A 25,893-nucleotide genomic window follows, 5' to 3' on the forward strand; every position below is an offset into this window, starting at 1 on the left:
TGCCTGTAAAGTAATGAAACCATGCTGAAGCGGTTTTAATATTTCCAGTTTAGTTCGTCAGGCAGGCCTTTTTTCGTCGTTTCGGATCTTTGTTGTTGTTAATTTTTTAAAATATTTTTCTTTCAAACACTTTGTATGAAGGGTTAAATTTGATACTGTCGCCCAATTTCAATACAATTTCCCGCATCATTTTACGGAGAAACGCTTTACCCCGTCAGCATTCACCGCAAAAATTATCTTTTATGATTTATTTATGAAATTCAAGTTCATATTCAATAGAGTTGGGAACTATCAATTGAAAATAGTCGAAACAGTCGATAGTCAAAAAACTAGCGGCTGAAAATAGTAATTACTGTTCTCAGTCAAATGCACGGTTCGACTATTTTTATTCATTCGTGATGTTAGACGAAGATACACGAATTCTTTCCTTTATAAAGTGCGAGAGAGGAAAGGACGGAAATAGTTACTTGGAGCAGTTAATTTTAAATATAATTAGTTTTCCAACGATAATATAAGCGAGACGGAGATGTATATATTCCTTCCTGCGCTTATTTTAAATTAAAAGAGAAGGAAAGAAATAATTACGGAATACTATTACCTTACAATTTTATATTTAAATGTTCTGTGGTTCTGTAAAAAGGAATGGAATTATTATTCCATATGTAGGGTTATTACCCTACAAATGTTTTATCATACTTTAATAATATGTTAATTTATATTTTTAAATAACATACTATAATAAATATAGATAATACAATAGAATTTAAACAAAACCTAAAAAACGAAGATGTACAATAACCATAAATACTAAATAAAAATTAAACATATACCTAATCATAGAAAAAAACTAATCCATGACATAACTGAAAATGATCGCATAATAATTACCAGACCCTTTTTAAAAGTAAATTTTTCATTTATTATTGAAGGCATATATTTTTTTATCATTAAAAATATAATGGTTTTCTAAACGCCCAGTAAGTGACATTTCCAAATACTGCTTAGTATATAAAGTTGTTGTAGTGCCTGGTATAATAATTTCCTTCATTCTAGCTAGTTTCTTATCTCTGTTGTGATAGTTTCTTGTATTGCCTCAGCATTATTTGTAATGTCAAATATTGATTTTTTAAATAGAGGATTGCAGATAGCAGAAGTTGAGGATTCTCTTTAGATTACAAAAAATATTTCTCTCGCTTACCTGCTGATAAAATAAATCTTAACCAAAAATTGTCCTCATTTACCATCACTATTTTCTTGTATTTCTTAATGGCCAAGAAAACAAACTGTTCAATACAAAAGTTTCTTTCTAAATTTATTTTTCAAGATTTTAGGAATGGATTTAGGAATCAATTTTTGACAATCACAAAACTTGAACAATAGTCGAGAGTTATATCGAAACAAAAAAGTCAAGCAAAAAGTATTACCTTTCTTTCCATAAAAACATTAACAATATACTATTCATAATGTTTATATGTTAGCTCTATTAAATTAATAATCTTGGAAGAAAGTGTTCCAAAATGCTGCTATATTAATATACAATATATTGTTATTTACAAGCAAACTACTAAAAAATCATAAAACTATATATATTACATTAAATCTATGTAAACATAAATTCACCACATTTTTTGTCAAGGTCTCTGCAATTTCAGTCGAAAGTTCCTAACGCTAATATTAATCGAAATCCATCATAACATTAGCTCGCCACTGGTCATCTAATTTTTTTGCTGTCGCAGATTTATGAAGCATTGGAAATCGGTTCAGAGTTGACACCAATATTTTAATTTGTAGCTGTAAAGATTCTAATGGATTTATAACTGATATCAAAGATTAGATTTATTTATTAAAAGCCCATCAGTCTCAAGGGCTATTTAGGACCTATGCCTATATACATTTTAATATTACAGAACAAAACAATATAAAGTACAAAACTATAAGAGCTTATAGTTAATTTAACATAAGTATGAGAATAATATGGAGTGGGCAGTTTAAAAGACATAACTTAACAGCAGTAGTATTCATAGTCTATTATATATTTTGGAGTACTCCGATGGCAGCCAAATAGTTCATCAGTTGTTCAAGGTACTTCAATTGTAGAAGTTGTTTAATGGATCCCTTCAGGCCAGAGAGTCGTCTTTGGTGGGCGTGCCCCTGGCATTTAACTAGAATGATAGATGTTCAGAAGAGTGATTCTATGAGCACCGCAGTGAAAGGGGGCAAGAGATTGATTGGGCTAATATCAGGCATCTGTTTTTTATATGTTTGATGTGTGGAAGCCAACTGAGACGTGAGTTGAATATAATTCCCAGGAATTTATGCTCAGGTTTGTTGTTTATGTCATTGCCATCAATAGACAGAGCTGTCATTCGGGGACAATTCCTTATTCTGCAGTGGTGCGCGCTATTCGATTTATCAGGTGAGAATCGACGGTCATTTGTTTTTGCCCAAGAAGGAAGAGTATCGAGGCATTTTTGCAGAATTTCCTGATTTATTTTGTGATTCTGATGAGCATGATAAATGACAATGTCATCTGCGAAAAATCGTGTTTTAATTTGCCTAGGTATGTGTTCTCTGATAGAGACAAACGCAATTAAAAATAGGATTGGACTTATACTGGAGCCTTGAGGTACACCATTTATTTGTGGAATGGATAACGATATCTCGCCATTGGCTCTAAACCTGAAAGTTCGATCCCTTAGGAAGGATGAAACAAATTGATACACATTACCACCTATTTTTTATTCTTGTAATTTGCTCAGAATTTTGGATGTTTTGATGGAGTCAAATGTTTTTTTTAGGTCTGAAAAGACTGCTGTAGTATGTTGCCTGTTATTGAATCCTTCAACTATAACGCTTTCAAAACCCACTAAGTGATCCAAAGTGGAGAAACCCTTGATGAAGTCTAGTTGATGTTGATTCAACAGACTGTGTTTTTGTATGATATACGAGAGTCTATTATTAACTATGCGCTCTATTAGCTTACACAGGTAATTGGTTAGCGCTATTAGTCTGTATCCATCCACCGAATGTCTGGGTTTACCTGTTTTGTGTATAGGAACCAACACTGAACACTTAGTAACTAGCTGTCCATTGTTCGATATGATGTTGTATATGTTCAACAGATATAGCTTTTGAGTTTCACTAAAGTTTTTTAATACATATTGATCTAACACCATCTAGACCAAGAGAAGTGTCTCTAGCTCCACAAACTGCTTGAGAGAGCTCATCGTAGTGTTCTCCATAATTATATCATCGTGATGTTTTGTAAAAAGCGTATGATACTGTTTACCAAACACTTCTGCTAATTCCAGTGGGTCTTCTATACAGCGTGTCCCTTCAACGATCATTGGTAATTTAGATATAGGTAATCTCTTTAGTTTGCGAACGCTCATCCACATATCCTGAGTTTAGCTTTTGACTCCCTGATTTTTTTCGTGGCTAAAGCCTGCAGTCTCTTGTATTCTATAAAATAGGTGGTAACTGGATGATTTTTAAATCTGTTGAGTGCCCGCTTTCTATTTTCTATCGCTCGCGTACAGTCAATATTCTACCATGGCACAGGTGGCTTGCTGTTTTTGCGTAAAATCGCAGGAGCGGACACTTTGACGGCTCTGATGATAAATTTAGTGAATTCTTCTACTATAGAATTTATATCCATATCAAGAGAAGGTAGTGTGAGCCTGTATTTATCCCAATCAATATTGCGCAGATTTAGCCTTGTTCATTCAATAGTAGGGCATGTGAGAGCTTCTAATTCAATGGGTGTGGGATAGTGGTCACTGTTATGTAAATCATCTGAAGTAGTCCAAAGTGTCTTGCCCATTAAGGTTGCTGAACAAAGCTCTAAGTCAATGCAAGAGCGGCTTTTAGTAGCCGAAAAGATGAAGGTGGGCGATCCGTCATTCAATATGTGAAGTCGAAAATTCTTTATTAGTTCCATTATTGTTCGACCTTTTTGACAGTAATAATGTGATCCCCATTCAGGCGCATGGGCGTTAAAGTCACAGTCAAAACCGGTTGAGGCAGCTGAGTTAGCAACTCTTCCAGTTCCTTTTCAGTTACCACTGCAGAAGGGGCCAAATACAAGTTACAAATTGTAACGCGTCCACCCGAAAGATACATTTTAATAGTAATTACTTCCAGGTTCGTAATTAAATCAACTTCTTCGTATACTAAATCCTATTTAACCAGGATAGCTACTCTGCCTGATGATCTGTTTATATTGGCTCTTTCTTTTCTAATTATATGAAAACCTCTAATCTGAAGGAAGTCCTCTTTTCTAAGATTAGTTTCTTGGAGAAGTAGGACTAATAGTTTATGAAGACCTGCGATCAACTTTAGTTCACTTGATTTGGGTTTAAAACCGTTCAGGTTCCATTATTTTATATGTTATGGTTTTAATCACAAAATGTTTAAGTCCATATCATTCCCAGCCATGTGTTTTGAGTCTTCCCTTATGGCGACTACTAGAACGACCACTACTACTTTTCTTATTGAGTGGTGAAGGGGGGCGAGAATGATGAGAAGTGCTCGGAGTTGAATCTCTGCTACCCTTAGAATCAGGACGCTGTTTACCATTACCGGAGAGTGGACCATCCTATTTATCTAAGGATAGAAAACGAGAAGATTGGGAAGAGTGGGAACTGGTGAGGGTTCGAGAGGAGTTTAGATGTTGGGTAAGAGAGGTAGTTGGTTTTTGTGTTTGGGGAAGCAATTTCTTTTTAAGGGTATCTCCCTTTGTTTGTGGGAGTTTATGTGCGTGAAGGTTTAATTTAACATTGTGCGATATGGATTCACTAACCGATATTTCTTCAGTTTGCGTGGCAATAGATACATAACTTTTCTTCGTTTTAACTGCATTCGCATAGTTCAACTGTGTATTTCCAAATAGTTTTCGGGCTTTTTGTTTTGTCGCAATATATGGGATTTTCTTCAGTTACATTTAATTTCTGGATCATGATCTCCTCTTTGTAAACTGGGCATCCCCTATATCTAGAGTATACAGGTGGTTTCGTCATGTGATCATTTTCCGCATGATGGGCAGGTTGGTCCAAAGGTGCAATTCATAGAAATATGTCCAAATATTTGACACTGATAACATCGCATGGGGTTAGGCACGTATTGCTTAATCCTTGAGCTAAGATAACCGGCTCTAATTCTCTTGAGGGAATTGCTCAGGGAGAGAGCTTTTACGAAAAGTTAGTATTAAGCTATTGGTGGGCGTTATAATACCATGATTCCTAGTGGTGATACGTCTCACGGAGACCACTCTCTGGATTTTCAAATTCTGCAATATTTCTTCCTCAGCGCAGACTGATAAGTCGTTGCCGTAAATCACTCCCTTGCAAAAATTTAGCGAGGGGTGTGAAGTGTGATATTCAAGTCTATATCATGCAATATTTTCATTCTAATAACCCTATCAGATTGTCTGTAATTTTGAGTTACAACCAATATTATGCCGTTTTTCAGTTTTCCGACCGACTCAAGCTCACTCACAGCTGCTACAAAGTATTTGTGTATTTCAAATGGCGAAAGCCTCATCAGCGAATCATCTATCGTTGAGATTACAAAGTATTTATTAATATCCATGGAGTTATATTTTGTGATTTCTATTTTCTCTGCGCTGTTCCTAAAACCGGTGCCAGTAGTTGTTACCTGCACTCCGGCCTGGTCACCCACCGGAAGTGTTGCGCGAACGCCGGATAACTGTCGAGCGGAGCCTACGCGACCACCTGCGTCTTCGACCGGTACTGTGGTTCCGAATCTCTGCACCGTAACTAGATTCTCGCTATGTACCTCCATACTGAAAAAAAAACAAAACAAAAAACTCTGGATTAGATAAATATTGCAGAAAAATTGAAATAATATATCATATAACAAATTTTATTGTAATAAAAGAAATTAAACAAACAAAAATGTAATCTGAGTAATTTACACATACAAACCATATAAATAAAACATTTATTTTCCTATAGTATACTTTTACACATTTTTAATCGTTTTATCCTGATATTTTACTTCAAATTTTCCTGAATGATGTACAACTGTATGGATTTTTATTACTTATCTTTTATGAGTTTCATTAATAATTATTTTATTTTGATTGTTATTAGCATTTGGTCATTCGATATCCTAAATCTTTTTCCATACTTTCAAAATCAATCAAATCATTCAATGAATCAGTTTTCAACTGTTACCCTAGTATTCCTTTTAGGGTGTTTGTTTTTAGGACATTGTTCATGAAGTTTATTATCATATTTGTCTTGATTCCAGAGTTTTTCCGCAAGCAATGAGCCCACATTTTAATTCTGTAATACTGCAAAAATAATAACATAACCATAAATTATTCATACAGTAGTACTAGCACATACTTGTACAAATGCATATATTTGGTTTCGTTTTTTTTTTTCATTAATAGTTTTAGTAAAGTTTTCAGATTTTTTATTTAATATATTGATCATTATAACAAGCTATGAACATAAGTGGATTTGTGGCCTGGTCACATAATTTTTATCTATATTAGACAAAAATTTAACTAAAACATGGCATTTTACTAATAAATTATATTCTTATCTTCGAATTGTTTGCTGTTAATTTTCTCTATTAAATAATAAATAATTGTATTTCCTTAACAATTTTCTAAGAATAATGTTGCGATCTTGAGGCATTTCTAATTTTACATCTTAGAATAGCGGACTACAAAATACCCAGAAAATATTATCTCTGACACTGAACAGTTACGGGGTGCCAGGAGCGCCGACTTGTAAACGATTACGAAAATCTAGCAACCCCGAGGCATAGTGAGCTGACGACTAATTGTTTTGTGGTCGGTTTTTATTTCTTAAATGATGTTATTATAAGATAAATATCGACCTAATTCGATATGTTTAAGAATTTCATATTTAACATTATTTACAATTAACTTTTCTTAATGGTTCATGGTATATCATGGAGGCTTAATCCACCTAATTCTTCTTTTTATTTGAGAACATATTTACTTTTTATGTTTAGTTCTGGTCTCCTTCGAAGAAACAGTTTTTACAACAGTTTCTTCTGTTACAATCTTTGTACATTTTTCTTGATAAAATTTGAGTTGATGACTATATTCTCCTATAAGTTATTTGCCATACCTGCAACATAATTAGTATTCATTGCCTCCTCGTACATTTTAACCAAATACATTCTGAACAATTCTACACGTATCTAGGCACATAAATCTTTCACACTCTACAATACGATTTCCAACAGTTATCCTATATTAACTGTTTATCCACTTTTAGATTTTTCAACTTTCTTCCCCCTGTCTTCCCCCGGTATTGTCAGCATAGAATCATAATCCACATCCAAAAAGTTACATTCACTTACTGTTGCATTCTGAGCAATTCTATTCAAGTCAAGAAGTAAGCTATTAATTTCCAATCAAACTCTAGTTCACAGTTCCACCATTTATCAATATCTTCTTCTGTTTGACTGATCGAGTTCATCCAAACCGAAGGGTGTTACTTTAGACAATCATCTCCACATACCCAAACAGTTCTTGCTTGTATATTTTTCTCGACCTGCATGTCTATTGTAGTTGTTATGTGCCACGTCCCATAACAACTCGATTTGATTGAATAGTCAGTGATAGGGAGGAAGATGTTACACAATAAAACACAATTAAACATTTCATTTATGTTTATTAAGCAAAAATTTGAAATACTTCCATACAATCCCTAAGATTTCTATGGATACTTTCCATACTAATAGGTATCTCAGATATAGTTGTATTAAACTATGTTTCTATTAAAAAAATATTAACCATTTTTAAACATTTTATAGATTTAATCTTGAATAGATTTCTAGATTTAGATTTCTAGATAGATTTTTTAGATAATCTTGAATAGACACTTTCTTTTAGGTGAATATAAAATTATATTGCTTCTTTTTTGAAATATTTTAGTCATAGTGTCCGTACTAATATTCAATGAAGCTGCAACAAAATAAAGGTATCTTCAATAAGAACCCCAGCAACTTAATATTTAATAGTATCAACACTTACCTCTCCAACGCATTTTACTGATAAGAACGGGCCCTCATTACCTCGTTCCTGTTCGAAATTGCTGATAGGAGACATAATCGCTACTGACTGACTATTTATTTGGCCTTGGCATTTTCAAAGAGCCAAAACAACGTTTCCCGGATTATAACCTCTTATTATCACCAATGTTTTGAATAATTTTGCAGACATTTGACTACCGAACGATTTTTGCAGGATGATTCGGTTACATTTTTGAACTTATAACTAGAATAATTTAACAATGAATTTAACTATAATAAAATGAGAAGTAAATAATGTCTGGTATTAAAACGAACGAAATTACGAACTGCAGTAGGCAATATATTATACATTTTGTTGACGTGAGTTCTCTGCTACTTTGGACAGACTATAAAATATAAGGGAAGGTACCAATTCTGATACGGGCGCTGATTAAAACACTTATCATAAAAGCATTATATAACACAATAAATACATATAATAAAGCAAACAATATATCAAAGAGTAATATCTTTTAACTGAGTAAACGAATGAAATCGATTTAAATCCAGAACGTTCTTTGGATTGTTATTTATAATTTCACCGAATAAATATAGTTTAAAATAATCCATTAGGAGAAAATAAATTACCTTTTTCTCAACCGCATAAAATATTAAATGTTTTTGGTATATTGTAGATGAGTTGGAGATCACTAGGGGACCAGACATTATTAATTGCACAAGGAATGGTAATTATTATGCATACATGATGGAAAACAATCACAATTTTACTGACGAAAAGTTATTATTTTATGTTAGGAGCAGTAAGTAAAACATAGATATGCTTTTGTTTTGAGATTATTAATTAATTACGAAAACACAAAAAAAACGATATTAATTGTTGTGGACATTATTATCTAGCTACAGGTGCAGATATATCACAGTGCACTCCGGCGTTCGTAGGCAATACCTTTCTTTACAAAACAGAATATGTGGACAATATCTTAGAAATCTATGCCACCCAGTTTTTCGATTATGAAAGTGGCCAGACAAATTTTGTATTTAAGATTACAGGGTATAATGTTTACGTATCTCTTGAGGTATTGAATTATGATGATGAAGCACCAACACTAACATCACCGATGTGTTCAATAGAGGTAAGAAATTAACTAAGTTGAATAAACACATTATTTTATTTAGAAAATTGCCGGGTTTTATTATCTGGTGATATTAGTTAATACAAATAAGTGTAATCCAGCAACTGTCTTTGTATCCGTAACACTCAAGGATTTTTTTAGTTAAAAGTACATGGCACATATTTTAAAACTATTTATTAACAACAACTATATAGTAATTTTTCCTTCATATTGTTTTAATGTCCATATCTAACACCTAAACTTAAATAACATGCAACTAGTTTAAGGGTTGTTGAAGTCCACTGTTGTCCAGCAATAATAGTTCTTTGAATATTTTGTAACCACGCAATCTATTTTGAGGTCTTTTTTCGCAATCTTTTTAATTTCTTTTCTGATCGTGGGCATCCTTAGATATTTGTGGATGTCTTCATTTTTCATGAAATAAGTCAATTGAAAAGTCCCCGGCCTACTATAGTAAAACACATTTTATTACAAAAATTAGTTTTTTATTCAACATAATTCCCTTCAAGGGTGATACACTAACTATAGCAACCTTTCAGCTTTTCGATACCATTTTTGTAGTACGATTCGGCATTTGCTTCAAAATAGGCCCTGAGTTTCGGCGATTAACTCTTCATTCGTCGAACATTTCTTCCCAGTGAGCATTCTTATGAGACCTGAGAACAAGAAATAGTCGCTGGGCGCCAGATCTGGAGAATACAGTGGATGAGTAATTTGAAGCCCAATTCATAAATTTTTGATACGGTACATTGTTTTGGGGGAAGCAGCACTTTCTTTTTCTTCAAATGCGGCCGTTTTTCTGCGATTTCGTCCTTCAAACAGTTGAATAACGCTATGTAATTGTCACCGTTAATGGCCCTTCCTTTTTCAAGGTAGTCAATGAAAATTATTCCATGTGCATCCCAAAATACAGCCGCCTAATCTAGGCAGCCCTCTGTTGCGGTTTCCCACGGTTTGGAGCGGGTTCATCGTGTACAGTCCACTAGGATGACTGTCGATTGGACTTCGGAGTGAAATAATGAAGCCATGTTTCATCCATTGTCACATAACGATGCAAAAACTCGGGTTAATTACGCTTGATCATCTTCAAAAACTGCTCCGAATTATCAACTCGTCGTTGATTTTGGTCAAGAACGAGCCCGCGCGGCACCCACTTTGTACAGAGCTTTCTAATACTCAAATATTCGTGAATAATATGATATACACGTTCAGTTAATATCTTTAGAGTGTCTGCTATTTCATTCAATTTCAATTTTCTGTCATTCAAAACGATTTTGTGGATTTTTTAAATGTTTTCGTCGGTAACAACATATTTTGGGTGTCCACTGCGTTCACCACGTCTAATACCAGACACATACATAAACATACCAAACCTTGATGGTTGATTTTCCTGAGGCAGTATCCGGAAACTGAGCATCAAACCTAGTTCTTACTTCAACTGTATTTTTTCCCTTCAAAAAGCAATATTTGCAACCCTACCATTTCACACCATAGCTGCACACCGGCTCCAAGATTTGCTAAGTGTAATATAAATTTATTGTGGAATTTTAATGCGAATTGTCATCCAAGCAACCACAACATCTTTCTGAGTCTCATACAAAGTTCTGATCGTTTCTTTTCAACATGTTGTTTCCACGTGTTCTTCCACAGTGCCATACTCAAGTGTTTAACTGCGTTTGTATACAGAATTGTTGTAGAACCAATTGTGACTGGCAGGTTCATATAGTTGTTTGTACCTTCTTTAATGTTGGCGGAATATTGTTCTTTGTAGTGAGTAGTGCAGTATCATCGTTAGAGATATTTCGTATAGAGTAAGTACAGTGCAAGGACATCGTTTTGTGTTACTCCAGCATAGTTATATTTCAAATCTGAATATTCGTCACCGTATTTTATTCTAAGATGACGATCGGTAACATACGATTTCAGGGTCTAGTTCATCTGCTAACGAAATTTGTTAAATAACTTATGATGGAAGCTACCATGCCATTCTTTCTGCGTTGAACAAATTCACATCTTTTCAAAAGCCTTTTTGATTACTCGAAATGAAAACTGCAATCTTTGTTTCTAAATCTAAACTGCTGGATTTTTATTATATCACGATATTCTTCACTTATAATTATTTATAAAACAAAACTGTCTCTGGATCCAGAGTACTCAAAGAACTGCAGCAATATAAAATTCGAAATTAATTATTTAAAATTGTTATTTTATCCCTCACATCTGGCATTGAAACCGAGAAAATCTCTATATGTGTCATGACAAAATAATAAATAACAAAATTAAACTTATTTTTGTCCACATAACTCTTAAAAAAATTGAACAAATCAAAACTTTAAAGTAAACACTCAATTGTAATCTGCAACAAAACTAAAGACTTGTAAAATATAAGTAAGCTATCATAAGATATTTAAGGATCTATACAAACAAAATTTTCTTCACCTTCTCCTAGAGGTGGCTAGCCAAAATTTCTAAAGACTATTACCTATTTGTAGGTTTTGTTAATATTTGTGGTACCTAAAATATTTATACCAGAAAAACTTCGCTGTGATAGTTGGTTGTTGATATTAGCAATAGCCGTTAAAAAGAAATCACTGATTGTGAAGTAACTCTAGCCATTGTTTCGAAAGGTTCAACAGTCTTATCAATATTAGTTTGTGCTTCATGTTCATTTTGGCAAAGAGCAAGAAAACCATCTGTAAAAATAGATGAGCCCATAAGAAATATTCCGATAGTTTTAAAACCATATATTCCCTTATCTAAAGATGCTACCTTTGAGTACGTTTTATTAAACAGCCCACCTTTTTTGTATTGAATTAATTTAATCATGCATATTTTATATAAATGGTAGATGTGATCAATATGGTTATTATGATTGGTCATAACAATTAAAATCTAGTTCCCTGCAATAATTGTAATAATATTTTTTCGGTCATTACAGTTTAGGTAATTACTTTGATAATTACTTATTTTTAAAATTAGCATATGATCGCTACCGTCACATTCTGTGGCCCTGAGTATTCTGCTTCGTTATCAAATTAGATTACTCTACTGGGTTAACCCACTTGGGACTCTCATAATAAATTCATTTTTCATCGGCAGTCACAATACCCTGCAAAATATTTTCTTTTGCCTAGCAAGGAATGAATGTTTACAATCATGTTTAAGTCCTTCAATACATCTTGAAATTAATTATCTTCGGATTTTTTTTGTTCTTCTGTTTGTTATATGTCACTGACATCAATATCAATACCTTTATAATGTCGAAATTAAAACCAAAAATTAAAACATGATATGCGATAGTACCATGTGTTTCTGAAAGTATCTGATGTGCTTCGGTGGCAGATTTCAAACAACAAAAGTAATGAATGTCAAAAGTTGTGAGTACCATGATTAGTGTATATATACACTGTAACAGTTTTTTAACTGATATATCTCATTTTTAATTATGTATATCGCTAATCGTAATACAAGCTTAGTATATGATAAAATATTTTGATCAATTTAAATAATCATATTTCACTTGTCTTTTTATAGGAAAACACAGACGTTACTATGGAAAATACTGAATGTACCGCAGTACTAACTGATACGGATGGTTGGATAACGCAAACAACGTTTACTGTAATCAATAGTAATCCAAAGGCCACAAATGATTTAGTAAGTATAGATGGTATAAACCGGTGGTTTGTATTAATTTTTGCGTAATTAAGTTATAAAATCACGCGCGCTGATATCAGCGATTCTAGTTTTAGAATAGAAACTAATAAACTGCAACTAATTGTGGTGGAGGATAGGATAAGTTAAAGCTGAAGTTGAATTTACAAGAGAAGATTAATAATTGAAGTTTAAATTTAAAATATTATCTAGAAGGAACAATATTTTAAAAAAAAGGAAGCCCATTATATTGAACAGACGTTGGAACTTTTCACTTAAAATTAAAGTTATTAATATTTTGCAGGTGGTAAATGTTATATCCTTGCGGACCTAGGTGCCCATAATCTTGTTATTATGTCAATATTACATTTTTACATTTCAAAATATTTAATCCAGTAATATTTCAATATTTATCGTTCAATTTCACAACTCACGCAAAGCATATCGAGTGATATAATTAATTCTCTATCTAACTATTATCTAAAATATAATGAATTTATATGTACATAAATTACATGAATTTACAAATTACGTTTATACAATTATTTAATTTGCAAAATTTTAATAGATAATTGATTAGAGATTATATATATATATATATATATATATATATATATATATATATATATATATATATATATACATATATATATATATATATATATATATATATATATATATATATATATATATATATTTTATTATTATTATTATAAAATTTCCTAGGTGTATGCTAGGTTCTTTGCCAATATTCAGAACTAAATGACTTATCCATCATTGGCTACCATTTAAATCTAAAATCTGGTTCAAGAACAAAAGAACAATATAAAACTTATATCTATATATAAAATAAATCAATAAAACAGTTTAAACTGTATAATCAAATCAGATTACTAATCCTACTTATATAAGGAAAAATTAGTTCTTCAAAAACTCTCTAAATATGACCCTATATATAAAATAACATGGAACTGAGAATAACACACAACACAATTGGATAATATAAATAGTAGCTTTATATAAAGTATCAACAAAGCGGTGCTACTATATATCTTACCAGTTTCACCACCTAAACAAAAATGGCGCCATTCAACTGATTGGATTCTACCACTTAATCGCTATTTTGAACGGTAAACGAAAGGTAAAGTAGGTACTGCTCTTAATATTTCCAAAGAATTTTAAGAAATGAAGAAGCCTGAAAAGTGTAAATAACATTTTTTTTATATTTTCATAATATGAAATAAAGTGTAAAGTTATTAATTATAACGTTACACTTTATTTTCCATATTTGTCTGGAAAACATTTTACATGGTAGTTAAAACTTGACACTTGCTGTTATTAAACATACTAAGTATCAACGGTTGGGACATCATAATTTTTATGCTTTGGCAAGTGTTCTCTTGCAGCGTTTTTAAGGTGAAATGTTTTACTCCAATAAAATTAACCATTAATGTTGCCTTTATGGAGTTTAAGACTATGTTGATTAAAGTTCAGCATAATAAGAGCTTGCCACTCGTTACCTACATCAAAATGTCCGCAATTTACCCGCATTATATGAATCCTCAACCAACATGAGATTACCGGCAGAATGAGAAATTCCCCATAATTCAATTATTCAGTTGGGATGGAGCGACATGGACCGTATTGGATATATATCGTTCTAAATATTTTCATGCAATCACTTTCCTCACCACACACAAGAAATGGGCTTTCCGTGAGTTTTAATTTGGCCATGTCGGCGCTTGCACTTAATCAGGCCATGCAAGGTTCATCTGACCCAGGAGGTTAGAGCTAATGACTATAGAATATACTATTCATTAGTTAGCTTCGGAACGTTTGAAAGAGAACCAAAATTGGGCTTAATTTTACAAACCTTAATATCTGCACATGGAACAACGTCAAGTTATGATAGATTCACCATGTGGTAACATACCAACAAAAAGTTGCCGTTTATTGCGGACATTTGGAGACATTATTGGTTGCTACATTTTCGAGAACAACTTGACGAAGTTAAAGGTGGACACCATAGAACCGATTTTGGTTTTGGTTTTTTGGTTCAAATCAACGGCATGAACGTGGACGCCATGTGGATTCAACTGAGTGGTGCTATATACTTCACAGTAAACGCCAAAATAAATATTATTCACAAACGATTGGAGGGTATGGTTTACCAACGTTAGCAGAGGGAACGTGAATTAGTCAGCAATATCGAGCACTTTATTGTCAGTGTATCTCATTAATATCTTCACGCCTTGTCTTATTCTTATTGAAAAATTTTATCTAAAAATTATGATTAGAAGGAAAAATAAAATTTCAATAATTGTGAATAGCATTGAATAATAATAAGACATATTTTTACTGTAGGTAAAACATGTAGCATTTAAGAACAAAAACTTTTATTTTACTGTAAAACTCTTTTATTGTATGGAAAGGAGCCAGGTGGTCCTTTTTTTTTATTTTAAATTATCGTATAGTTTAGAGTACATCGACATTTTTCGAGTTTTATGGGAACTGGACAGTTTCTAGATAGTTGGAGTAAAAAAGTCTCTGCAGATTTCCAATTTGTGTTTATAATACTTTCCTTTCCAATTGGCAAATATGACATCCAAATAGAGCTACATATAAAAAATACTTGGATGGCCTCAAAAAATTTGCAGAGAATCACATTTAATATGTTAATGTTAATAATATGAACATTAAAAACTTAAGTTACACGTAAGAATCGTTTTCTATTATAAGGCAAATTTTCTGGAAAATTTCTTAAAAGACGTTAACCTCCTAAAATATTATTTAGGCTCTAAGAGGTAATAATTTCGAAATTACAATAAAATTATAGTAAAAAGGTTCTGAAAATTCTACAAAATTGTCCGGTAACAAAAAACATCTAATTACAATTAAATTAAACTAAAATAAGGTCAATGAACCAAACATTTATAACAGTAAGTGACAAAAAAACCAACATATAAGATATAGGAATAAAATATACCCAGAGATTTATATCTGATTACACAGAAGTTTTGTGAGGTTTTGTGAAGTTTTGTGATATATATATATATATATATATATATATATATATATATATATATATATACATATATATATATATATATATATATATATATATATATATATATATACATATATATATATATATATATATATATATATATTATATATATATATATATATATATATATATATATATATATATATATATATATATATATGTATACAAACTATATATATACACATTTTTCATCACCAGTAACAATACGATGTTAATAAACTTTCCGATATCTCCATCGAAGCAACATTTCACGACTAACCTAACGCCTTTCTATCTATATTGGCTTCAATTCATAGGGTACAAAATATCCAAGCTTCTGGATTATTCTCATGCTCTTTAAGCGATTGGAAATGGTTTCTTATATTATTCACAACGATTGTGCATAATGTGCATACAGCAATGCCTTCAAATCCTCGTCTTCAATGTTTTCGGTTGCCCTGAAAATGTCGAAACCAGTATTGACATGTTGAAGTTTGATTTTTAATGCACCGTAAAAAATGTTTGCTCATACTTCGAAAAAATGACATAAAGAATGAAATAATAATAAAAAATGTAGCCCGTCGTGAGGCTTCAATATAAAGTTGGTTACAAATGTAGTCGATTCGATTTAACACACAGTAACACCACCCTTTAAAATTAATTTATTAACCTGATTATTCACACTTAACTCTTAGTATGTTTAATAATAATAAATTTAAATCCATAAGTATAATGATAAAAACTATAAATATTTTCAGGAAAAAGAAGACGAAATATTTGTATTAAATATTGACGAAACATTAGACGATGCGGTTACCAGTACTACCGTTAGTATCACAACAAAACGACAACTGGATTACGAGACAAAAATATTTTACTCCTTTAAAATCCAAGCTAAAGTAAGTCCTATAAACCGTATTTGCAATATTTTAGAATTATAATAAATCCTAAAAATGTATACTAAAAATAATCTTTGGCTAGGACGGTGCTGGACATTCTACCACTCCCAATGAGAACGTAACCTGCATCATAGACGTCATTGATCAGAACGATATGCCACCGCAATTTACATCTTATTTTACAAGCAAACAAATTACCGAAAAAACGACTTATACTGTAAGTAGTAGAAATATTTTATTTTCATATAGAAATATATTGAGGAATACATACTGATGTATTTTCTCGCACTCGTCTTGCTTGTTAATTAATCCAAGTACATAGGAAAAGTAGTAATAAATTAATTGTAAATTAAGATTGTACTAAGCGTATCTAATAAAGATGTTATAAAAAAATATAGAAATATAGAATATAGTCAGTCCAAACTAGTAGTGAACTAGCGTCATCAAAATGTATGATGTCACAACAGCTAACATTTATACAGCCACCACTAGTTTGTAGTGTAGTGTTGTTTACACCATAGAGTAATAGAGATGTAACTCAATAGGGGACCATAATTGGCCGTTCAAGGAATTTGATTGGTTAATTTAAATCTCTATTATAGGCACCTGTAACAGAAATAGTTTGTTTGGCACGTGACAGCCTTGACGTCATGTTTAATTGACTAATGAAATTTAAATAAAAAACTTTTTTTTCTGAAATAAATTTATTAAATAAAATATAAATTAAATAAATAATAAAATATAATATATAGTAACTGTTATAGACAAAAAATTGTTAATAATAAGGCTTTTGAATTCTGAGATGAAATGGTCAGGCGTCAAAGGAACCTCTCTAATCCACCAGCTTCTATTTCGAAAAAAAATTTACAAACTATCCTTCTGAAATGGCCTAATCGTTACGAATTTTCTCTTCTGTAGTAGTCTTTCTCTATGTATGTACTATTTATTCTATTAACTTCTTTAGAAGCAGAAACTACTTTGTATAAATGCTGGGCCTTTTGGAATTAACATAAGTTGTAGAGTAACTAGTTGTAGAGTATTAACTGCAGATAGTATTAAACCTCTAGATTCTATAAAATAAAAATTATAAAAATTAAGAAAATATTTTTTTAAAAATTACACACACTTACTTGTACTTTTTGGTGTTGTATGGTCTGGCTCCTGACTGCCCGAAGTTGAAGGCACATATTCCTCTATTTCTTTATGATCTATATAGAGACATAGAGAGCCCCTTAAGTTTATCATTGTTTAACTTATCAAGCCATTTCTGGCATAAAACAAAACTCTTGGGAAAACGATGCATTCTGTTAGAACCACAAAATATTGAAATATTAAAACATTGACATACAAAATTAAAACATTAAAAACGATTCTATACATTTTGTGCTTAGATCCTTCGCTTGACAAACGCTACGTTATATTTTATGACATTTATAATTCAAATCGATAGAAAGAAATCTGTAATCTTTTTATCGGCGACCCTCTGGCGGTGTAGCAGTACACTGAGAACATGGTTATGGGTGTGCCGATTTAAGTTTCTATTCTATATTTCAATGTTTTGTGTCAATGTCGGCCATACTGAAAATGGCGTTCAAAATAAATAAACAACAAAAGTATCATAGAAACGAAATGAGCCAATCAGATTCCGTCGGGGCTCATAGCATAGCTATTAAAGCAAGTAATAAGTTAAAAGTAGCAACACTTAGATGTTGGACGTCGCGAAACATTTGTCCAAAATTTCCTATTAAATTAAATCTCTATTTCTCTATGGTTTACACCACCTATGAAGGTCTAAACTTAATTAACAATTTTAAATTCTAGTAATTTATTTTATTTTCATTTCAAAACATTTTTGCCTTTTTACTTTTTTGGTACTTGTTTTCACCTCATATTTCCTTGTTAGTTATTTTGATATGACTGTATTTCTCTCTATTTTCTTCTGTTACGGCCTCTGTACACTCTTTTTGCAAAATTATATGAATTTCCTCTATATCTTCTTATTTAACCTTAATAAATTTGTCATATCATCTGTAAAGGTATTTAAGATATATATTGTCTTCTCATACATTCCAACCAAAAGAGCATTTATATTATGAAATTTTAGTACACATATCTTTGCCTATAAATCTTACACATAATACCATTTAGAATAAAATATAGGAACAGTATCATTATGTAACGTGTACGTTATAACTCAAACTATATTCCATCATAAATTCTGAATTTTTTCTGCAATTCTACAATGAAAAACTACAATGTTTTTAGTCTGTCTTAGACTAGATATCCATTTTAGATATTCTCGCAATAACGGATAATTGAAGGTGTTGCAAAATCATATAAAAGAAAAATTAATATTTTAATAGTCTCACAGATGATGTTCTACCAACATGTATATTAACGATCATATATTAATAAGAAAAACATTGATAAATATATTCTAACACCTTTTTAAGTTGTAGGAAATTTTCTGTTTTGTCATTCTTCTAAAACTATTACTAATCTTTACTGAAGTTAAAACGTTATTTTTGAACTATATAATACCTTTACTTGTTATAGCAATTGGACGCAATACTATGTTTTTACAAACAACAATTAACAAATAGTTTCAATTAGAAACCTAGTACTAAATTGTGTTTAAAAAAATGGAAAATATATCATTAAAAATTTTTTTCTTATTACAGGAATTCAGTGTCACGGCTGTAGATGGCGATAGAGGTATAAATGCCGATATTATTTATTTCATTGAATCAATAGACACAACTGATGATCAAGGCAAGTATTGTCAATATAACATTTTTTTATAATTTACTATACATTTTTTTTTAATTTTTAGAACCTATCAGTATAAATAAAACATCAGGAGAGCTAGTGTTTGGACCAATTGATCGAGATGCCAAAGACTTAACAACGTATCAGTTTAAAATTAGAGCACAAGAAGTCGATGATCCTCCTTTTAATGAAACAATTGCAGTAACATTATTTTTGGATGATTTGGATGATAACAGTCCTTTGGTGATGTCTTTAATTAATGAAACCGGAGAAATTGTGAACTATACGCCCGATGAAACAAAAGTCGTACATTTTTGGTATTTGGAAAATTTTGCTGGTACTTTAGATGGAACAATTACAATAACTGATATTGATATGGTATGTAAACTTGCAAACAGGTGTACCAAATACACGAATATGAAAAATGCCTATTAATAAAAACTAGTGATCGCTCTGTAGTCGAAACTCGATCATAATTTAATAAGTTAATCATGTTATTAAATTTAATTTAATAAGCATTGATAAGTTTATGTCATTATACCACTGAACATTATAACAAAAATATCATAAGTAATATTATTTTCAGAACTGTAATAACACTTTCAGAACATCAAATATAAATATATATGATCTTTATTTACTTTTATGTTATATACATAAATATGGAATAATAAATGAAGTAATACATGCTTGTCTATTAAAAAAATAACAAGCAAAATTAGGTAAATTAATGTTGTATTTACAAATTAAGGATGTATTTACAATAATAAAATAAACAATTGACTAGGTTATCACGTAAATAATCAAAATAATTAATAAAAGTTTTAAATAATTTTTTCTATCACATAGTTACATATTTTCTTACATTAATTACATACAATGATGTAACCTCCAGAATTATACAGATTGCTGCCCGTTCTTAAGCAAGATAATTTTTCATGGCTGAGTTCATCAGACATCAAATTAATTTAAATTCTTATAAATGAAAATTAATTTATTAATATTTATATAATATAAATAATATATATTATAAATATTAACCTTTGTTAATCGAATGGTTGGGATTTTATTAATGCACATTAGAAAAAATAATTCGCATATATCCTCTTTGTCCTTCGTGACTGTATACCATTCGATAAAACGGACACATTAATTTCCCTTTTTTTTGTTTTTTTACTAACAACTGTTTCAGTTATAAGTCGACGTTTGACTTTCACAGAGTAAAGACGTGTTCGGAGAGACGGTCAGTGAAACGAAACAAAAGTACAACATCTGTGTCACAAATGCGACGTTAAAAAAAATCTAACAATAACATTTTAAATATTGGTGAAAAAGTGAAAGTGCGATCGGAAGAAAAGGTCAGTACAGTAGAAAATAAATGCAAAATGCCATAAAACCTTAAGGGTCGAAAACTCAAAATCTGGACCACAAATGCGGCGTAGGATAATTTGAAACATAAAAATAACTGCACACAAAAAAGAGATAAAATGGAAATATCGACATCAGACGTATTACATATTGCAGTTTTGAATGTAGAGAATACAACTAGAACCCAGAACGAACAGGCACTCTATAATGCGTGGATGAACGAAAAGTCGGCGCGGGAGAGTCTTGAAATTGCATTAACCAATATGCAAAAAAAATTCCCTCCAGCTACAACTAAATAAACCAAGCTCTGAGGCCAAGCACAAAATAACGATAAACCACCAAGCCAACAAAAGCAGTCTAATTGTTACATACGAAACAGATGAAGAAGAATTGCAGAAAGAAGTAGGCTGGATAACGGTTAAAAATTAAAAAAAGAAAAGCAAATAACTCTCCAAGATTTTCACCACAATAAATAAAAATAAAGCAAACTAATGAACAAAATAAAACAATTAGAATGCCCAGGCCACCCCCAATTATCGTAAGTAATGTTACCGACTTTGACTTGCTACACGAAACACTGAGGTCCAACTATATAGTATTCAAAGCAACGGGACGAAACAATGGACAAATAAAACTCAACGCCTAATGTCGTACAACATTCACAAAAATAATAGATTGTTTAGACTTGCTGAAACTGCAATGGCACTCTTATGAAGACAAACAAACCAGAGACATCAAAGTTTATGCAAGAGGCAAGAGGGCTTCCATCAACAGCTAAAAGTGAAAAAATTATCGCAGAAATAAAGCAAAATGGGCTTAAATGCTTAAATCCGACAAATATTTTAAAAAAAGAAAAGACAAAATATAACAAAGGTGAAATTTTAGTCTACAAGAAGCCACTACCTCTGTTTATGTTAGCCTTTGAACATGATACGTTCAGAAAAACTATTTTTGGTATTTAAAAAAATGTGCAAACTGCAATAAAGCGCATCCGGCAGGTTATAGAGGATGTGTAGTTACCTAAACACTACAAGAAAGGTGAAATAGAGTAACTCAATTTAAACCTCAAGAAACAATGAGTGAAAAGAAACAACCAAAAAATATAACAACGTTAAAGGTGAAATGACTTATGCCCAAAGTATCAGTCAAAATAACAAAAGAGACGCCAAGGAAGATAAAGCAATGAGAAAGAATGAGAAAGGAATGAAAAACTAGAAATTAAAAGCATTAGACCGGTGGCCCCAAAAACCCAAAATGGCAAATAAAGGTATCCGAATAACAATTTGGAATGCTAATGGAATCCAGCAACATCACGCTATCCTACAAGTATTCCTAGATATGCAGAAAATAGATATTTGCCTAATATCAGAAACCCATTTAACAAAAGAATCCTTTATAAAATTTAGAGGATACATTTTATCATACCATAAATTTAGCTAACACCGCAAGAGGAGGAAGTGCAATAAAAATAAAAAAGAACATTTCTCACCATCAAGAACCCGATCTCAGTACAGCAGAAAATCAGGTAATAGTAGTAACTATTAAATCAAGCAGATACAAGGTTACAATAGCCGTAATTTATTGTCATCCAAGATATAATCAAAAAAAGGAAAATTATTTAAATGTCTTAAGCAACCTTGGAGAAAAATTTATAGTGGAAGGTAATCTTAATACAAAAAATACAAGATGGAGATCCAGAATGACAACAACTAAAGGCAATGAACTGCATAAAGCAGCTGCTGAACTAAGTCAAGTGAAAAACCAACTTATTGGCCCACTGATCAAGAGAAAACCCCGGTCCTGTTAGATGTCTTCATAGTAAGAAACATAACATCCAACTATTTAAAAGTCGAAGAAAATTTTGAGCTAAGTTCAGATCATACGCCAATGATTCTGATGTTGAGCGAAAATATAATAAGAAAAGAAAGAAACCCAACGTTAATAAACAAAGAAACAGACTGCTGGATTTGCTGAAGAATTGAACAAACGAATTCAACTAAATGTACCCCTCAAGACAACTGAGCAATTAAATTTTGAAGCAGAAAAATTCGTAGAAAATATTCAACAAGCTACTTGGAATAATACTCCAGAAATTAAGAGTAAAACTAAAGGAATTAAATTATCCAAAAGAAGTGAAGGAAATGGTAGCTGAAAAACGTAAATTGCGAAAAAAATGGCAACAAAACAGAACACATGAAAATAAAAATAGTTAAAACAATATAACCCAAAGACTGAAAAGGGATATACTTTAAATTAAAAACAAAACTATAAATGACTATCGGAAAAATCTAACAGATGATAAAGAAACTTATTACTCACTATGGAAAGCCACAAAATATTTAAAGAGTTCATGTCTACACAGTTCACCAATAAGAGACCTATGTGGGAATTGGGCACGTGACAATCACCAAAAAGCAGAAGCATTTGCTGAATATCTAGAAAAAACTTTCAAACCAAACGAAACTAATATTGAACACAATTTGCCGGACATAGAAGCTGAAAATTCGATGATTGAATTAGTCACGCTGAAAGAGTTAACCAAAGTTATTAAAACTGACATTAACCCCAGGAAATCACTAGGCTACGACTTAATAACAGGAGAATTACTGCAAAAACTACCAAGAAAGGGAATTATAAAACTCACCAACTTGATCAATACCGCATTTAGATTAAAACATGTCCCAGACATTTGGAAGATGGCGGAAATTATAATGATCCCAAAACCTGGGAAGTCACCAAACAAAATAAAAGCCTATAGACCTATATCACTGCTACCAGGAACATCTAAGGTTTTTGAAAAACTTCTGTTAAAAAGAATAAAACCGATCATAGGGAGAAAAAAACCTAATACCAACACACCAGTTTGGGTTTATTAACAAGCACTCAATAATTGACCAAGTCCACAGAATAACAGATGTTATTGAAAAAGCCTACGAAAGTAAAAAAGTATGCTCAGCTATATTTTCAGATGTAGCACAAGCCTTCGATAAGGTTTGCCATGAAGGCCTTATTCATAAACTACAGAAAATGCTACCGAAACAACACACCGATCTATTAAAATTATACATTACAACCAGAATGTTTGGAGTCAAACAAGAAGAAGCTTACTCTACAATAAAAGAATCTAAAGCAGGTGTACCACAAGGAAGTGGTACACTAAAAATACAAAATACAAAGTCCTGAGAGGTATTGTAGGTGCACCCAAATACTATAGGACTGATTATCTACATCGAGACCTTAAGACACCTACAGTCAGTCAAGATATCAAGACAATTGCAAGGGGGCTTGAGGAAAGACTCCATTCTCATACTATTATTGAAATATTGCAATTTTTGGATACCACCAGAACAGAACACAGCCTCAAAAGAACCAAACCATCTGATCTTGTGTAGTGTTGTGTAGTGAGGTGCATATATTGAAAAATTCAGCAGTGACATGTATAAACATTATTTCACCAGAGACTGAGATAAAGCCGATGGGTCCTCCTAGTTATATACGTAGATTTAAGTTATGATAAAGACAAATTGTAGGTTAGACGGAAACGACTAGTAACAATATATTCATTAAATAATTTAAAAAAATAATTTCTCGCCTCTACAAATGATGTACAATGTAATATCACAAGATCATACTTTCTCAATCGTTGAATCATAACTACCTTAACTCTTTAATAATTCCAACAATAAAAGAATAACTACAGTAAGTAATACAAAAGCTTAAACAACGCTGCTTAAACTTAAATAACATCATTTAGTAGTGTTTTATTTAATTCACTCGCTATTCGTTTTAATATCGTCTCAAAAACAAAACGTAAGGATTTGACTTTCGACTTAAAATTGGCATTTACATTCAACCTTTTAAAATTATTTATGTTTTAAGTATCGACAATTACAACGGCAAGAGTCCCCATACTATTTTAATTGCATACAACGTTGCTCAGAGATAGGATAAGTAAGTTTCGTTTTCGCAAAAAGGTTATATGGTCTTTATATTTTTTTTCGTTGTGATTGATAAATTATATCGGCTATCGGCGCGATTCGTTATGCAAATTTCGATTCTATTTAAGGCATTTTTGATGACATCCTGCAACATCTGAGGCTGAATTTCTTCAATTTTGTGACGAATATTGTCTTTAAAATGTTAAATCGTTTGAGGCTTATTCACATAACATAAACTTAAGTAAAAGGCTGGTGTTGTTAAATCCGGATATCTGGCTGGCAATGCTAAATCGCCACTTTGCGAAATTAGTCTTTGTAGAAAAACGTCATTCAATAATTGAATTGTTGAACGAGCGGTATGTGCTATGGCCCCATCTTGCTTAAACCACATGTTCTCTAGTCCTTGATTTTCCATTTCAGGCAAAAAAAATTAGAGTCATGTCTTGGTACCGTTCAGCAGTAACAGTAACTGCAACACTTTGGTCATTTTCAAAAAAGAAATAGAGACCAATGGTGTTTCCAGCATGAATATCACACCATACAATTGTTTTTAGGGGATGCAATAATGTTTCATGAATTAATTGAGGATCATGTGTTCCCCAAAAACTGACTGTTCTATTTATTGACGGGGCCATTAAGAAAGAAATGGTTTTCATCACTTATTTTCAATTTAGGCTAAAAATTCTCAATTTCACCAGACATCTAGAGAATTGTATTACCGTACTCAATTTCACCAGACATCTAGAGAATTGTATTACCGTACTCAACTCGTTGATCAAGTTCTCTTGGTAGCAATTTTTCGACTAACTGAATCGTATGAGGAAACATTTTCAAATCAGTTTTTAAATTTTGCCTTAAACTGCGTGCAAAAATGTGTAACTGGGAACCACGTCTCCAAATTAATGTTTGTGGAGACTCTGCAACACTATCGCGCACCAGAGCCATATTTTCAGCGTTACGAGACGTACGTTGTCTTTCAGAACGAGGCCTGTCTGTACCGTACTGTCGAAAATGGGTAGGTAAACGATAAATTGTGGTTTCTTGAG

At 31.7% G+C, this 25,893-nt stretch overlaps 1 protein-coding gene and 1 long non-coding RNA gene across 2 annotated transcripts in view; one reads left to right on the forward strand and one right to left on the reverse strand.

The window, feature by feature from the left end:
* The window catches only part of LOC143206645 (cadherin-AgCad1), a 65,197-nt gene that overhangs the window by 2,147 nt on the left and 37,157 nt on the right, over positions 1–25,893 (forward strand). Inside the window, exons 2-8 of the mRNA XM_076419275.1 lie at positions 8,715–8,840; positions 8,938–9,173; positions 12,708–12,830; positions 16,632–16,772; positions 16,855–16,989; positions 19,454–19,544; positions 19,606–19,919. Of these exons, the coding sequence (XP_076275390.1) occupies positions 8,715–8,840; positions 8,938–9,173; positions 12,708–12,830; positions 16,632–16,772; positions 16,855–16,989; positions 19,454–19,544; positions 19,606–19,919 (1,166 nt within the window). The remainder of the gene's footprint in view (positions 1–8,714; positions 8,841–8,937; positions 9,174–12,707; positions 12,831–16,631; positions 16,773–16,854; positions 16,990–19,453; positions 19,545–19,605; positions 19,920–25,893) is intronic.
* LOC143199772 (uncharacterized) lies at positions 17,650–18,017 on the reverse strand. The gene is made up of 2 exons (XR_013006540.1): positions 17,903–18,017; positions 17,650–17,842 (listed from the first exon to the last, which is right to left on the reverse strand). It is a non-coding gene; the product is annotated as an uncharacterized LOC143199772 (long non-coding RNA).

Source organism: Rhynchophorus ferrugineus, unplaced genomic scaffold (assembly GCF_030347505.1).
Source record: "Rhynchophorus ferrugineus isolate W39M unplaced genomic scaffold, kcgeb_rfMv2 rfM1, whole genome shotgun sequence".
Classification (NCBI taxonomy): domain Eukaryota; kingdom Metazoa; phylum Arthropoda; class Insecta; order Coleoptera; family Curculionidae; genus Rhynchophorus; species Rhynchophorus ferrugineus.